Source organism: Pholcus phalangioides, unplaced genomic scaffold, assembly GCF_987345545.1.
Source record: "Pholcus phalangioides strain wild (caught in Gottingen) unplaced genomic scaffold, Ppha-v1.0 ptg000039l_1, whole genome shotgun sequence".
NCBI lineage: Eukaryota > Metazoa > Arthropoda > Arachnida > Araneae > Pholcidae > Pholcus > Pholcus phalangioides.
In genome coordinates, this window is record NW_028301625.1 from 31,314,046 (window position 1) to 31,332,930 (window position 18,885).

At 35.8% G+C, this 18,885-nt stretch overlaps 1 protein-coding gene across 1 annotated transcript in view; it reads left to right on the forward strand.

Moving 5' to 3' along the window:
- The first annotated feature begins 1,227 nt into the window (after positions 1 to 1,227).
- Positions 1,228 to 18,885, forward strand: part of LOC149065839 (sodium-dependent phosphate transport protein 2B-like) — a 38,910-nt gene continuing 21,252 nt past the window's right edge. Inside the window, exon 1 of the mRNA XM_089253778.1 lies at positions 1,228 to 1,524. Coding sequence (XP_089109904.1) covers positions 1,459 to 1,524 — 66 coding nt within the window. The 5' untranslated portion in view covers positions 1,228 to 1,458. The remainder of the gene's footprint in view (positions 1,525 to 18,885) is intronic.

The following is an 18,885-nucleotide window of genomic DNA, read 5'->3' on the forward strand; positions in this document are numbered from 1 at the left end:
GCAATCTTTTTCTGTGGTCATGTCACCGTTTCTGTTGTACCCCTGTGTCAGGAACGTTTATGACAAGGACGAACCGGGTAGTGAACTCGCGAAACCTCTAAACATCCTTTGGTACTTTAGGCAAGCATCTTATCCACCTGGGCCCATATAAACTTCTAACGCGTTTAACGAAGAATGCTGTTTTTGACATTTTCCTTGAGTTTGAAACACGATTTCTAAAAATCTATTCATTGTGTCATTACGAAATTTTAATATGTTGTTTTGCTACATATTTGTAAGATTATGAACCAAAATCTAAGGGCTATCATGTATATTTGTCTAATCAGTGTTTTATAGACGAAATGTTTCAAATCAATTTATTAATTAATATAAGGTTACTAAAAGTATTACATTTGATTAATGAAAACCACCAAGGAGACACCTAGGTCCCATACTGGTTGTTACAATGAAGTTAATTTATAAACATTGACAATATAAAATATAATTACAGTGTTTAGTAATTTTGAAGGAGAAAAAAAAGATAAAATGAAAAAATCAAAATAAACTCACACACATATAATACATAAGTTACGTATAAAATGCAATATAATGATGCAACGGGCAGGGGGTGCATTGTAGAATGGAATTTCCAAAAATTCACACGTATATCAATACATTTGAGTGTAACTTATGAGCATATCATACAATCCTTTACATTTTAGTTCATAACCTGCACCAATACTAGCTACATGTACTGTGAAAATAACAAAACATTCCATTCATAGAATTTTTTGCAATCGTGTTTGGAATATCATATGGACTTTGCTTAAAATTTGACATAAAAATGACTTTTTCATAGAAAATGACACAGATAGTCCAAATTTTATTATTGTTTTCATCATTTTGGGATACTTTCTACGTGAAAAGAAATGTTCATAAAGTTCACTCCAGTACCATTTTAAAGTTGTGACAAGAAAGGTAGTCAGATACCTTAAGACGAATATAAATGGGAAAAAAAAGAACCAACGAGCACCACCAGATAGAACAAAAATAAGTTTCAGAAAAACGGAAAATAATAATAAAAAAATGATGCACTACACATAATATATATGTATTCGAAAATAATCGCCAATTTTATCGTTAGCCTATATCAACGTCATCTGAAGATTCAGCCAAAAAAATTGCGCCAAAAAAAGTTTTTCTTGGTAAGCGTGAGTTGAGTAAATGATCCGCGGCCTAGAGCTCTCTGTCATAACTTCTTCTAGGCTTAAATGAACGCAGTCGACTCAGTCGAAACCGGAACATTAGGCATCGTTGGTGTGTCATTCACCGGCATCACTAACTCTACAGTTTTTTTCTTCTAAATACTGTAGAAACTTGATTATTTTCTTTTGTTGATCGAGAAGATCATTGGTCCGTCATTGTTTTCCTCGTTCCTCTCTCTCTTCATTTGTCAATTATTTCTCTTCTTGGAGTAAAATGACCGAATCTATCAAGACCGATATTGCTCTCGTTATCCATAACGGCAAAGATGCCCAAGAGCAGGTAAGAATTTTCAATTTTTATCAATTTGAATAAGTGAAATATTTTAAAATATATAAGTTCTGGTAAAATATATGGAATACAACTTTTATTTCTTTGATTATTTCAATTTGAAACATGGTATAAATCTGAAACCTGTATTTCTATAAAATTTGATTTTTTTTGTCTTTACGTTGACAAGTGTATTTCAAAATAAATATGAAAAAAAAATATTTAAAAAAAATTTCGTCATGTAATGTGGAATAGTCAGATAATAAGGAATAGGGGTTTCAAAATGAAGAAAACTAATTCGAATTGATCGAAAACAAGATTTAATGAGTCTATGACTGAAAAATAAAAATTTCATCGTATGCGTTTTGTAGTTTATGATGCGGTGGTGTTATAGTCTTTAAATACAAGAATCATAAATGCAATATCTTCCTATTCTGCCCCAAAACCGTCAAGTTGGGCCCACAGAGGACAGGGCAAACATTATTTCTAGACCTCTTTCCTCTTCTATCTTACTAAACTTTCCGTCTTAAAGAGATATTCTCGTCCAACTCATATAATGCTTATAGTATTCTATGTATATTACCCGACACATTATCTGTGAAAAAATAGCGTCCCATGTAACCGGAAAGACTCGCTAGCTAAAAATGAGCACAGTATAATGAAATACAATACTTGTGATGTACATTGTGCTTAGTTATTGGGCACATTTCCAATAATTAATAAAACTTTTGGAACTTGCCTGAGTAAATTTATGGACGTGAGACAACAAATATTCACGACCATTGGCATACGCAAACGGATGCGTATTATAGTGTTACTTTGCAGGAAAAAACGAAACCTCCTCCCCCCCCCCTTTCTGCGTACGCCCGTGATCGCGACAACCGAGTGACACTGACTCGATAGCATCACGGGGGCATTACGAAAAATTGTTTACAATAATACTGCACTTCTTATGTATAAAATAGTGTCATAAAATAGCCGCTGTGGTGGTCGAGTGGTCATAGTGACGGACTCGCATCGCGGGGGCCCGGGTTCGAGCCCCACCGTCGCCACAGTGGTGGTCGGCTGAAGTTGGTTTTCTGTGGTTCCCAACTTCGAGGCGCAAATGCGAGCCGATCTCCCCGTTAAAAAGTCTCGCCACAGAGAGCAACAGGCCTACGAACAGTACAAATATTCAGTCACTACACATTACTCACTTCATTTCTGAGATATAGATGGCAGCACTGAAAAATCATACACAACACCAGATACGCCACAACTCGTTAGGTAGTAAATTGCCTATGGTGATAGACATGAGTTGTGCTCGGTATGAAAAAAAAAAAAAAAGTGTCATAAAATGTTCTTTCTTACAGCGAAAATACTGTTTAACCTCTCTAAAGGGCATTTCCTTCTAAGGCCACTTTTTACTGGTCGAATTTTTTCTCGAAAATATTAATGTGGATATTTCCTTTATCAAATGGCCGGGTTTGCCCGTCTTGTTTCTGGTCATTTTTTGACGCGAGAATGGGTATTTTCATTTTCTCTTTACCCTCTACGCGCGCGGTTCACTACCATAAAAACGTATTGAAAAATATTTTTTTTTGGGAAATATGGATGTGTGTGTGTAAATGGATGCTGCGTGTTAACATATTTTTCATTTAAATAGTACATCAACGCAGCAATTTAATTAATTGGAGTTAAATAGTTATAGTTTTTAATTAGGTATAATAGTTAATTACGGATGAAATACAACTTGGTTAATTCGAATTTTGGATAGTTCAAACTTTTACAAATTCCCCTCGAGTTTTCTGTGCAATTTAATGTTAAAATTTCTTGTTTAATTCGAACTTTTTTCAATTTTTTTGGATAATTCGAAGTTGGCGAGAAAAAAAAAAAAAATCACGATTTTTGTGTATGAGCAATTTTAGTTCGGAAACATTTTACAAGAAACTAGACATTGCTTTTCTCGACCAAGTTTTCAACAAAAAAAAACAAATGTTTAAAGAGAAATCAAGTTGATGAAAATGAATTTTTTTTTCTCGACTCTCTTTCTCTGATAATTAAATGCCCATTTTAACATTGTTTAGCTGGAGTGCATCGAGACTGTGTACCACTCCATACCGATTATGCTTTTCAACCCATAGATCAAGGTGTGACATTCAAAATCTGAATCTTTTCATCGTCATAAAGAGTATGGATTGTATCGGAAAGTACAAGTAGTAATACTTTAATGAAAGTATATTTCCTCGATAGCATAAGAATGATAAACAAAATTTGGGAACAATTTCATAACGGATGATCATGAACTGTTTCCGTAAAAGTCAGCCTTTGAGCTTCTGCAGCGATGCTTATTCTAGAAGTGTGGAATAATGTAGCAGCGCCGATCAATTATTATAACTATAGGTTATTAAAGTTTGGGAAACAGTTTCATAACTAATGATAAAATTTCAATAATTGATAATTATTATCCTATGTTAATGTCGATGATTAAGTTGCAATTTTTAGTAGTTTTACAAATCCAGGATAGATTAATTGGATAATTTGAACTGTTTTCCAGTGACTTTGGACTTATCGAATTAACCAAGTTCGACTGTATGCAGTTTGTTTTGATTTTAATGTTATTTATAAGCAGATCAAATTTTGCGCAAAGTTGAATAGTTTTTATCTTGAATTTTATTTTCAACCCTCTCAATTTCATGCGATTTTATAAATTTCTGAACATGTCAAATTTTTGCAGCTACACCAGCAAGGAATCAACTCTTTTTAGATAAAAAAAATTATTGAATTTACGCAGCTGTATTTTGTACTAAAATGACACTAACAGATGTACTTTTTAAATAACAAAACAATTGAGAAAAGAAATAAATATAGGCCTATATAATGATTTTTTTTTTTTTTGAATATGTATTTTCACGTATGCACGGCAAATAGCATAGAGCAGAGGTCTTCAACCTTTTTCTAGTATCGAGCACTGTCTGTACTCATCATCAAAGGAAGAGAATTCGAACAGGTCCAATGAATGTTAAAAACCTTCGGAGTATGATAACGAAATTTGAAACCACAGGATCGTTGGAATCATTCGTAACTCGAAGGAGCTCCACTATTCATTTCTTTACGGGATCGGCGTCTGGTAATGCTGGCACTGGAATCGACTTAATCTTGAGGGACCACAAACACTATTTTTGACATGAAATCAATTCAATTTTGAAAAAATGCAGCTATTTTATAAGCTATAATTGAAACAGCAAACGGAGTAAGTGCAAACAATATTTAACCGCTTTTCGGACCCTTAATATCGGGAAGCTTTAGTTATTTTTCCTTTGTTCCGTTAATTATAAATCCTTTTTTTAGAGCCTATTTTGACCATTTTGATACGTGAAAATATTTTTTCTTGAGGGAACCATCAAACATGATGAAACTCTTGCTGAAAAATCGTTTTACTGTTTTTGTGTTATTTTCTCCAACGAGCTTTCTAGAAAAAACACGATATTTCATTAGTTCTTATCACAAACTCAAGAGCATATTCATCATAAAATATTGTTTGCGCTATATTCAGCTTCACGTAAATTATGATACAAATCCATCAACACACTTCTTTATTATTATTCATTCTTACGTTTCTGCGAATCAAAAAAAAAGGCGTATATTTTTTTTTGCTAAAGGCCATTCAAGTATTACGTTCAGCAGATTTCTAGCCATTTTTTACCCCCAACCCCCCCCCCCCCCAATCAGCAAAATTTCGTCAGCTCTGCCCCTTACCTCCTGACGTGCATTGGTGTCAGAGACGTACAAGGGAGGGGGACACGAACCTTCCCCCCCCCCCCGACGATCAAAAACAATTTTTTTTGATGCAAAAACATAAAAAAAAGAATTAAAATACCGAAGAAAATACCTTTATATTATAGTGAATTTCTGTTATTATTTCAATGCTATTTGAAGACTAAGAACTTAAAATTTCTCTCTTTAAGAAATTCACCCGTTTTTTATGGTCCGCGGGCCAAATGCGGCCCTCGGGGTTATCTGATGTCGCCAGCCACCTCAAACCTAATTTTGTAAAAATTAACCAAGTGGCACATTTATAGATTGCTCAAGTGACCCGTGGCACAATGCCAGAGCATTTAAGCGGCCGATGCCACATTTTCAGATCATTCAAGTAGGCCCGTGGATTCATATCCAGAGATCACTTGAGTGACCCGCGGCACAGTTCCAGAAAACTTAAGCGGTCCGTACCACATTTAAAGATTCCTTAAGTGACAGGCACAGTTTTAGAGCACTTAAGCGGCCCGCAGTGTAGTTCTACATCACTCAAGTTAGCCGCGGTACATTCCCAGATTACTTAAGTGATCTGCGGCATAATTACGGATCATTTGTGTGACGCACGGTACAGTTTCAGAGCACTTAAGCTGCCCGCGACACATTTCTAGAGCACTCACTCAAGTGACCCGGACACATTTCCGGATCACTTGAAGGATCCGCGATACATGTAGCGAGTGACCATATTACACAGGAATGTCCCGCATTTTTAATGGTATTCCTGTGTTTTTGGTCGTTCTCACTTTCTATACTTTCCTGTTTTTTGTTTTGCTTTTTTTTTTCAACGATGCCTATTTAAAGCGACAATCTTTACCGAAATTACGAATGAAGATAATTTTCATCACTTGTAAATTATTATTATGATATATAATTACGTATAAATATAAATATTCATCTAAACATATTTGTCATGTTCTAAGTTTTTCCCCCATGAGCTACATCGCAATTTCCGATAAATTCTTCATTTTCCTTTAATTGATCATTTATGAGCAAGAACCGGTGATTTTGCCGTCTTATGACTAATTAGTTATTGGTGAAAATTTTCGATATTCCGTATTCTACCATATTTAAGCTCCCAATTTCCGTATTATTCTGAATGAAATATATTGGGTGTACAATAAAATAAACATCCAAGTCACACACAATATGCAATAAATTCTATTGAAATATATCTGTTAAAATGATTTTTTTTTACTGCGATTTGTAGCAGATCTTTTACAAATCGCAATTCCCTGTCGTTCAGGAATTTCAGAAATAATTAGCAAATTGTGCTGCCCGAGAGCAGAGATGGTTATTTAACTGTAACGGACCGAAAAGTTACTGCATTGTTGTAATTGATATAAATACAGTAATGTTCTTATGATTTAAAATAGAAAATTACAACCTTTTCGTTCTAAAGGTAAACATATCTAAACGAGAAAAATACGGGAAATTGTGATCCTTAATACGGGACATAATAGTATCCAAAACTGAAATTTACTACGAATTTGCTAAATATTGATGAAATTCCTGAACGAAAGAGAAGCACAAAGATCTGCTACAATACATATATTTCAATAGAGTTCATTCCATCATGACTTGCGTGTATATTTCATTGCACACCCAACATATTTCATTCAGAAAAATACGGGAAATTTGGAGCTTATATCGACAATTTTCACCAAAAACATGGTCATACGACGGCAAAATCACCAGTTATTGCTCATAAATTATCAATTAGAAGGTAATGAAGAATTTATTGGAAATCTCGCAATGTAGTTCACGGGGCAAAAAAAATCGAGAACATAAAAATATGTTTAGATGAATATTTATACGTAATTTATCACAATATAATTTACAAGTGACGAAAATTATCTTCATTCATAATTTCAGTATAGATTGTCAATTCAAATATGTTTCGTTGAAAAAAAAAACTTGAAAAGTGCATAAAAAAGTGAGAACAATAAAAAACACGGGAATATTACTGAAAATACGGGACATTCCTGCAATACGGTCAAATATGAATTGTTTCAGACATTTTGCTGGTACGTCAATCACTCGCCTTTCTTCTCAGTGTGAAACCACGGGGTGTTTTATCTTGATTGACAGTAATCCAGGAAGCGGGAGGGGTAAGAAGAGGTCGGATGGAACGGGACTATTCCGACCTAAGGATGAATCGGGAAAAGACGAAACGGGACATCACCTCTCGGAAGCCCCTGCGACTCAAGTTTTGGTTGGTGACCCTTATCTCAAATGTCCCTGGCTGCAAGTGAATCTGTATGACCCATTTCAGAAGCACATGCGAATTCATTTTGGGTCCTGACCCATAGCTCAAGAATCCCTGACTAAATAAATTTTTACGGCTCATCTTGGAAGCCCCTGCGACCCAACGCAAACCATAGGTTAAGAACTCTTGGTATAGAAGGATGAAAAGGTAAAAAAAGAACCAAACACAACACACATTAAAAAAACCACAATATATAAGAATTTCCGAGATTATAATTCGGAAAAGTATTAGTGGTCATTAAATGAAGAAGTCATGCACCGAGTAATTCCGTTTTGTTGCGTATTGTTCCGGTCTGCAATATATTATTATCTAAACTATACACGCGTACATCATTATCTAAATTTACTGTCTCTCGCTGTAACATTATTATTCCTTTTTCATGTGATGATGATTATTTTGGTCGCTTTCTTTTTATTGCTTTAGTATTCGTGACAAGAAAAAGTTTCGTGACCAAAAGAGAAGTTGGTTTTTCACAAGCTGTTTTTTTTTTTAATTTAAAAAAAATTCTGCAATAACAACTTTACATCACATGATAACATGAGGTTTGATACATTACGCCTTATGAATTGCCGTCAATTGCACGCCATTGCACATTTTCGTCCCAAAACAAAAAATTTAGGAATGATTTATTTCGTAAACTCTGAAATTATTTCTCTGAATTTCAATTAATTCTTAAATTAATTATTAATAATTAATATTATTCTTAATAATCATTGAATTCTGAAATTACGTTTTTCTTTCATAAATTTTGAAATTATTTCTATATATACCCATACAAATACAAGTACAGAGGCAAAACGCCCAACGCGGTGGCTGAAAAAATATGCCCATAAAAAATACAGATGTCAAATATAACTACAATACGGCAACCAAAAATAAGAGTAATTATCGCGAAAGAACTAATACACAATCTAAAATAAAACTGATAAAAACTAATGATTACGTGATAAAATAAAATACACTGCCCATAAAAAATTATGGTTGTCTGACATTACCGTGGGGAAGGGTTTCTAACCTTCTTCCTGAGCCGAGAATATAGTGTTATTTTAGAGGAAAAAAAGGAAACTCCTCCCCCTTTGCAGAAGAAACAAAATTTTGGAATTCCCCCCCCCCTACGCTGAGAAAATCCAGAGTACACCTATGTTGTGTTATCTATGTATGGATAGCTTCTCGCTTCATCCATCCATTAACTAACGCACAGCGTTTCTTTTAATCATTTATGCTGTTCTTTCCCAACTTTTCTTCGAATTTTTAAATTCAAATATCTCAGTGAATATTGCACTTGAAACATAGACTTTTTTTCTGTTAGGGACCGTTCAAGTATTACGTCATCATCGATGGGGGGGGGGGGGTTCCGATTTGCTGACTTTTGATGACAAGGGGGGGAGGGGGGGGGTTGGATAATGCTTACGTAATCAACCACCCCTTATGAAAATATGAGTTAGGATTCAGAGGGGCAGAGCTGATGACGAAATTTTGCTGACGGGGGGGGGGGCAGCGTTTTGCTGACTTTTGCTGACAGGGGGGGGGGGGTCAAAAATGGCTAAAAATTTGCTTACGTAATACTTGAACGGCCCCTTAGCCTCAGGAGAGACAGAGCAATATCTTTATAATTGGGATTTTTTTGTTAATTTCTTTACTTTTTTATGTATATGACCCCTCAAATAAATCAGGACATTTTAAGAAACTGCATGTTATTTGAAAATTTTAAAGAAAACTTCTAAGGTCAACGATTGCAGAGACAGTCCCATGGACAAACAATTTGAATCACCCTGTTGGTATATTGATCAAAATTGATCAATATACCTACAAATAAAAAATGATCAAAATTTTCACAAAAGTGCAGCTCATCTCACTTTACATGTAAAAAAGCACCTAATAAGAATGAAATTTTGTATTATTTCATCAAAAACAAGAGACAAGCAATATTCATATTGAACATAATAGGATTCATGACAAACTGAATTAAGCCTAAAACCATGGGTGGAGATACGGGAGGGGGGGGGGGTATATGTGAATTGATATCATCATCATCGTGCCCCCCCCCACCAGCAATAATGACCTTGCCCCCCCCCCCCCAGACTTCCAAGTCTATGTCCGCCTATGCCTAAAACGAAGTTAAAAACTACTTTGGGGTTGCTTTATATGACCTTTTGGGTGGTACAAAGTGGCCTCGGTTTTGCTCAAAACATTACGATCAAATTACTATCGAGAGTATATAATGATAAATAATCAGTAAAATTACAACTTTATAGGTATGACTTGTAAAAAAAATGTTTCTAACTCATAAATAAACAGAATATCAAGTCCTTTTTTGGACAGAAAAATGAAACTTTTTGTGGAATCAACTAGCACAGATATGTTTAGCAAACGATATCCAAAATAGTAGTTACATCATTAACTCAAATCCATACGTTGAAAAATCAAAACCGTTGAGACATTTTCATTAAAATAGCCGCTAGGTAACAGACAGACATGACCGCTGACCGCCCAGAGAAACCATCTTCGGATGGTTTGGCTAGGTTGCAATGAATCTTTTTTCCGGATTGGTGCAAAATTACCCCTCTAGGCGCAAAGTAGCCCCGCGACGGATTACGGTAATTGTTAAAGTTCACAGAGAATCAAATTAACTTACCTGATGAAGTTTAGAGTTATAAAACTCGTGATTTTTAATGAAAAAAAGGCTTGTGTTTCACACATGGACAACAGAGATAACTCAACTGTTCAAGACCACACCACATTACCACAATGAGATAGTTTTATGCCGTCGTCACCAAGTTGCAGAACCATCTACTAGCTCATTGATGAGCAAACTACGGCCCGCTTACAGGTTCTAACCTGCCTGCCGCAGATTTCAAAATAGAGTTTCGTTTATCCGACCTTTGCTTATCGGACATTCCGTATTATCCGACGTCCCACTGCAAAAAAAAAAAAAAAAAACCGCAACAAGTACCGCAAGCTGCGAGCGTGAGCATAGTCTATTTTTTGTTGCTCTCGACCGTACAGTGGCGTGCCCGTCTACACTATGACTCATGTGTCTGTCTTTCGCCCACCCTCATTCACTCACTACTCAGTGCAGTACAGTGCAGTTTATCATTGTATGCGGATCGGTTTATCGTCTGTTACATGCGTACGTGTGTGTTAATTTGACAAACGTGGTTGTATTGTTTTAAAGTTGAAATTTACGCAAATAAAATGGCGACGAAAAGAAAGTTGTAAAACGTGATAATTAGGTTCGTAATGTGTAAAATTATAACATAGTTTGACGTTTAATAGGCTTTTTCTTAACACCTTCCTATTATCCGACATTTTCGCTTATCGTCGTTCAGCCGGCCCGTTTATGTCGGATAAGGGAGACTACTGTAATAATATAGAAATTTTCAATTTCGTATTTGAAAAAAAAATTCATTTAAGAGGGTGTTTATTTTTTTTATTGCGTATGGTAAGTTATTTTACTTTATCGAGTATGGAAAATATAGCTGTGAGAATTCAAATAAAAGTTTATTTAAAAACTTTTCCGTATGCAAAAATAGAACACGTGCGATAAATATGCACAATAGCTATTAAAGTATACTTATTTATTTTTCCACAGTTATGAAAAATAAACCAGTGTCTCTCATTTGCAATGAAACCGTGGCAGTCTTCAAAGTATACAACTCACATTCCACCACTTCATTTCTAAGCGTAAAAATTTTTTATAAACCAATGTCCGAATATGTCCGGTCCACAAAAAATTTTTTCTTTTTGTTTTTTGGCCCGCTCTTAAAATGTTTGCCCATCACTGTACTAGATCATTCATCAGCTAAAAATATGTAATAGAAAAAGTTATATAGAATATAAAGTTTGCTAAAATTATATAATAGAATCGCATTCAATCTCTCCTGCTTTTTTAAGCGATAATGACGAGATATGTCACCTGTTTGAAAGCCTCTTATTTTAGTATTGACAAGCCCAGATACCTTGTAAAGTTGATTTCTCAATGGAACACTTTTCCCTATACCGCTATGTTTGCACCTGTTGAAAATCGGAAGGAAAAGTCTACTCCATTAAAAAAAAGATATGGCATTTTACGATGGATTTAATGATTTCTGCTGTGCCCCTTAAAGAAGTCAAAGTATTTTTCTCAAAGCGTCCAATTATGCCTACAAAACTGAATAGTTTGATGAATTTGATTGATTTCGGTCTTGAGTTCTAATCCCAGAAAAAGAAGGATTCTCGTAATCATTTGACTGTGGACGAAATGACCGTGATGAGGCGAAAAAAAAAATCACAATTTATTCACAATCACGACAAAATGTGCAATATATCTTCAATTAATCTTTCTTTCCTTTCTATAATGTCTTTAACATGAAAATCGTATCCCGGCTGATGAATAGTCCGATTATTCAGGGAAGATAAACATATATCACATAATACACTAAACATACGTAAAGCCCATTTTGTATGGAATCGTGCTTTAGGAATTCGGTGGTATATCTATCAAGATCAGCTGATATATTAGGCACAGAATCGTTCAGTGGACTTTTTTTTGGCCGACGGTATTCCGCAACACCGCACTTGGAAAATTGTCCTTCACGTTTCGTTCCGCATGTACGCTTTCTTATTGAGAAATATGGACATTCTCCACTCTCTTACTGTCATTCACCAATCCAAGAGATATAATCCTTTTTTTTATTTTTAAATCGACATCTTTGGACGAGTGAGGAAATGGAAGCATCTCTCATTCTCACACCCAATAATCCCACAAACCATGTGATTATCCAACAAAAATTTCTACATGCTTAGAACACACAGACGTACGTAGTTAAAAATTGCGTGACAACACATCTGGGACCCACATTTTATCTGGTTTTTTCCTAGAGATCAAATCAATCGTTGGAAATCGAAAAACACGTGTTCCATTTCACCGACGTGTGTTTACATTTGCTAAATTTTATTTCACCTACTACTACATTCGTGGTAGTTGGACTAAGCATAACTCCATTTTGTTTTTCCGAGAATGAGTTTTTTTTCCTTCTTGTCTTTGGTGATAAATTTATTAGTTTGCTGTGCAGCTGTGAACCCATCCCTTACTTTCATACGGAATGTAAAATATAAATAACATGCTTCAACGGAAAATGACAAAAACGGAAGTTTACGCCATTAACGCATGAAACTTTTTGCTCATTTGGTCCCCGATGGGTAGACATTTTTTATTTTTGTTTTATTCCGTTGCGAAATTTATCTAGAGATTGGGTTTTTATACAAGTTTCACTCGGAAGAGAAAGTGTCGAGGATGGTGCTGTGACCGTGACACACATGAAACCAACAAAAATCGCTCAAATGTTTTACGATTTATTACGGATAGTGGGAAATTCAACGAAGTTGTCGTCACTCGTTGTGAGAGAAAATGAATTGACTTCCTGATTTCTTCCCACAGTAGTCTTTTTTTGCGATATCTTGTATAGCCCCTGATTAATTATATGGAAAGTTTTTGAAATTAACCCCTGTTTTCAAGTGTGAATCAACAGTAAGTACAGAGGGTGAATCAAAAGTAACTAGACCAGAAGCTCTTCGCCTTTTGTGTTCAACTGACCCTTTGTGCCAATAAAATAAAGACTACGGACCCCCCCCCCTCCAACCTTCTCCTTATTAGAAAAAGTATTTAAATAACGTGCCCATCTTTATTTTACGAAGGATCGTATATGTACCGCCATACAAAATTTAAGTTTTGATACGCCCCCCCCCCATCCTCTAACTTTCAATTAAAAAGTCGTTGCCCTGTCTCTAGATGCCAACAAAAAAAAATTATGTTCCTAAGTGCAATATTGGCTGAGGTATTTGAATTCAAAAATCATTGAAATGAGGGATAAAGCAGGTCGTCAATTTTACCGAATTTAACTTACTTTTGAGCTCTAGTCGCCTGGGTATGACGCTTTAGTCCGGTCATCCACTGGCAGTGACTTGAAGCAATAAACAAGTTACGCACAGTTCTCTGTATGTGCAACTATTAGCAGCGTTTATCTTCCTCCAGTGATTTCCGGTTACAACAGTGGACGAGAAAAATTTCCGATTCCTGAGGGATCACACGGCTCTTGTATCTGTGCAGACGCAGTACGGTTGTTTACTTTTTTTCCGCACAATTCTCTCCGTTTTTTCCCTCCTCTCCTTATAGTCTCTCTTTCTCTTTCTCTCCCCACCCCCTACTTTTCCCGCGTGAACATGGGAGCTGTAAATGTAATAATTGCCGTTCATGGGTTGTGATGGTAAGTAGTATATATATATGATCGATTGAATATAATTATTCATTTATTTACAACAAGAACGCCTTCGAGTTTGTGTCAGATGTGTGATTAAGTGTGGACGTTAATAAATCAATTTATAAATTTATTAATACATTTTCAAATATTTTAGTTTCTCAATGTTTTCTCAAGATTATTTAACGAACACACTCGGCATGAAGTACAGTCGCGAACTGAGTAGCGTGTAGAAGTCGCTTTTAGGGGACGACGTCAAACGCCCTTTGTCGTCGGACTTAATGTCGGCTGTTGCCGCTCGCGTAGCTTGCCGCTTGTTGTCGCTTCCAATGGACGACCACCCTTGGTGTCGAAAAATATGATTAACCAGGGGTGTCCGTACTCTGAGAGTTGAAATTCTTATAACCCTCCTGAATATACGATCAGAAAATGATACTTCTTCAAACTCCTTTGATAAATTTGCCGCACCACGCACACGAGGACTAATTACCGCGACCAACAATTTGGAGTCAATTTCGAATGGCTACGCTTCCATGCCATATGTAAAATTCGAACCAGAGGTTTGAGGGCTAACCATTCGGCCACCGAACAGATTTGTACTCGTGTATCATGACCACTTTTTGCCATCTTCAGTCATTATAATAAAATTGTTAAATTTCAACTGAAAAATGTGTAATAAAAAGATTTTCGGCAATTTTCGGGTTTGTTTCTAACAAGGAATTCATGGGTATGATAATTATGACGCCATTTCTAACTTCCTTATGTTAGAGCAGGAATCTTCAACGTGCTGCTCACAAATGACGTGCTGCTGAAAAAAATGACCTTTATAACTTTGTATAAACAGTCTTTATAAACAATAGTATCGGACCCCGATGACATATTAGCATTTTTGACGAGCCATCGTCACAGTATTATTATGGCATTCGGCGAAAAGAAAAACAATTTTTTTTTTTCGGATGTATCGTTTCACCTTTTTGATGACATTTCACGCAATCCGCATAAAAGTGAATGTAAAAGAAGCTGTTTCCCAATCTTCTAGTTCGAAAATGATAGATATCTTCATGACCTTGCAGACAAAAATTATTGGTAAAAAGAAGCTTCTTTATTTTTTTTTTCTGAATTTCTTTCTTAAGGAAATGGAGACTGAAAACGAAACAACTTGATCGCAATCAGTGTGTGAGCATTGAAGAATCTTATTCATTTAACATAACCCGCAGTAAGAATAGGTAAAGTCAGAGGAGAATCCAAAAAGCGTGGTGTCGTGTGGCTGTTTCCTCAAGGACGCGTTATGGAATGAGTCACAAAATTTCTTGGAAAATAGAAAAAATTGACATCACGAATGTGGTTATATACACTTTCGTTTCAAAAAAATTGTAACATCCAAGAAATAAACGAGCGCAGTTTATGAAATACTCAAGTTAGAAAGTCCAATTTTTACAAGAGTATGGCTTTGATTTTCATTTCCATCTTCTTCAAGAGGTTCTTCTTGAATATATCGGTAAAAAAAAATTGCACGCAGTAGATTGAATGCGTCTTAAAAATGTAAAATTACTTTTTTCTTTTTGTTTCAAAAAATTAGAACATCCGACTTAAAACGGATTATTACATGAATACAGAGTGAGACGGCTCTTTCTCAGTCCAATACAAAAAATGTCTATTTCTTTGAGATTACTTGAATATTTTCATGCAAATGGGCATCGACTTTGATCGAATAAATGTGTTGTGTCTTTCTTGGCTATGAATGTAAACCTAGAATGGTTAAATCTTTACGTTACGGGTAAAAAAACTGGACATTCCTGAAAACGTAAAATTACAAGTGAATTTTTTTGGCCAGTGTGAGAAGACGCGTGCTGATATCGTAAGAATGCATTTCACTGCGGCCATCTTTGGCTTTGACCATGGATTTTATGCATCAAGACATTGACAAGTCTCCGGAACAGGTATGGATTGGACCTCAGCCATACATCCCACGGTCGTTACTGTAGAGCCGATAGCAACTTGTTAGCAATTGATTGGCTTTCTTTTTTTAGCACGACACCGCAATCTCTTGATAGGATCAGCATTAGGTGTAATCATCAAATATCACCGAAATATCGATGAAGATGGACATGGCCGAATTCTTGATCCAATATGCGTTTTCAATCTTCAAGCAAAGTCGTCACCAGCTGAAACTAGAGGGCCAATACATAAGACGATACAAATACAACGCCACAACAAGCAAATTGCCCAACGAGGTGGCTGACTTAAGAACATCATGGATCCCCGAGCCATTTTTTGGAGGCCCTACCTACTACTACTACACCACACATACGCTCCGCCCACACACCCCCGGAACCCCCCCCCCAACGAATCGGTACATGCGGGAATGTGCGTGTACGTGTAGTGAAACCTGACGTGAAGTTTTGTTGTTTCTCTGTAATGCTTGTTATGTGTAGTGCTGCCATCTGCCACCAGTTTTTCTAACTATGAGTGAAGTGTTATGATTGAATGATTTATCGTTGTAGGACTGTTGCTCTCTGTGGCGAGACTTTTTAACGGGGAGATCGGCTCGCATTTGCGCCTTGAAGTTGGGAACCACAGAAAACCAACTTCAGCCGACCACCACTGTGGGGTTCGAACCCGGGTCCTCGCATCGCGAGTCCGTCACTATAACCACTCGACCACCACAGCGGCAAGATACATGTCTGGATGCACGTATACATTAGGCTCTCTGCCTTTTGATTTTAGAAATTGAAGACTTGTAAGGAGATGAAAATTTCATTTGCTCATGGCCAATAAGCTGTATCTATGCTGCAGAAATTCACCAGGGCAAAATCTCGAAATTTCAAGATTTGTGGATAAATAAATTTTTGTTCCAACTTACTTAATACATCAAACTCAAATAAGGTCAGATCTAGTTCTTTCGATAGTTGATTTTCAAATTTGAGTCACTGATCAGAGAATATTGTCTGCTATACAGGGTGATTCAAATTGTTTGTCCGTAAGACTGTCTCTGCAACCGTTGACTTCAGAGAAGTACACTTTCAGTTAGAAAAATTTTTCAAATGGTATGCGATTTCTTAAAATGTCGTAAGGAAAATGTTTCAGGGATCGTACACATAAAAAGTAAAGAAGTTAACATTTTTATACAGTCCCCGTGCGCTAAAAACCCCAGTTAGAAAGTTGTTGCCCTGTCTCTCCTGAGGCCAACAAAAAAAATCATGTTTCGTAGTGCAATATTCGCTGAGATATTTGAATTCAAAAATTGGAGAAAAGTTGGGAAAGAACGGCATAAATGAGAGAAAAAAGTCCATTAGTTTATGCTGTTCTTTCAAAACTTTGCTTATCATTTTTGGATTCAAATATCTCAGTGAATATCACTTAGAAACGTGGAACTTTTTTTAAAAATTTTTTGTAATTAAAAGTGTACTTCTAAGTCAACGGTTGTAGAGTTGCTATGGACAAAAAATTTGAATCATGCTGTGTTGAGTAGTTCAAGACTTTTTTTTAACATGTTAACCGGGGGGATTTTTTCGACTCACGAGCCTTTTTATTTGCCTCCCCCCCCCCCCCCCAGTAATGAGAAAAAATTATGACACGTGGGTTATATACATGACTTTTTTTTTTTGTCACTGGTTATGACTCCTGCACTGGTCTTAGAAATAACTTCAATTCCTGAAGAAAGAGGCCTTTTATTTATCTTAGGGGCATGAAGTTACTTTTGACCAAATGTGTCCTCCGTTGTTTTCAAAAGCATACCACTCCGAGGAATGCGAAGAATGTGATGCTTGGTAGCTAGATGTTGTATATTTTAGCACGTGTAGATGATAACCATACTCAGAGATTGGCATTGGAAAAATTTTCGAGAAGCCATTTTTGATTCAGAAATAAACTCTTGATGTTAGTGTATTTTATTATCTCGGGGCCGACTTATGGTTTTCCACCTTATATTATCGGCATTATATTGTTATTTTCATGCAATTGATTCTTTTGTAATTTATTATTTATATCAGGGGTGGCCAACTTTTTTCCAAGCCACGCCACAATCAAGATTATTTTTGATGCACGTGCCACTTAAAAAAGATAATAATCCAATTTAAAAAAAAAATATATATATACAGAAAAAACATTATAATATCAAAAACTAAACAAATTACTATATGTATAAAGTAAATAAATCAAAATTAAAAATGACTACGAATTTTAACAGGCAGACCATACGTCCTGTTTTATGGGATACGAATATTCTCTCCGTTCCTGTAATATATTGTTCGTAGCTGTCCTCTTATTTTCGTAAAAAATGTTTAGTTTGTCACTCTTTTGAGTTATAAATTGTCTTTAATTCTATAAAGAAAATTAATTCTATTAATCTTTGTAAGAGAAAATTATTATTTTTTTTTTTAAATTTTGAGTAATAAATTCGATTATCGCAATGCAGATTGTGTATGTACACATATCGGTAGAAGTTGTCACCTTACCTACACCACGTTGGGCATATACACCGGAACCTGAGGACTCAGGGTGCTTAGGCCTCCCCTCCCCAATAAACTTTGTAAGAGGGTTTAGCCCCCCCCCCCCCAGAACTCATAGATATACATTGATTGAAAAATGGAATATAATTCAATTTTTGAAAAGCGTTCGCGGGCCACTCCTGATACCATGGTGTGCCACTTGTGGCGCACGTTCCGCGGGTTGGCCGCCCGATTTAAATAACAGTTTAATTTGAATAACTAACACAATTCATTTTCGTTTCGCTTCCACTTTTGTTTTTTCAAATATATCGCCATATTTTTCTGTTCTCAATTGAGGACACTTGTCGTCTAGTGTATATATATATATATATATATAGTTTTAATTTTTTTATAAAAATGGCCTGGAGTAGTTGGATATCCCAGTTACAGTAGTTGGACTCCTATTAGTATCAATAACTAATTAATTATTAAATGTGTAGAGCTTATAGTAGAAATCGTTTCATAAAAAACATTATGTTGTCTGTCATTATCATCCGATGAACTGTAGGTTAATATGAACAATAAATGCCAAAACTATCGACATTATGAGAGGTAACGCTGTTGCCGGTTGTTATAGCCTTTATCACTA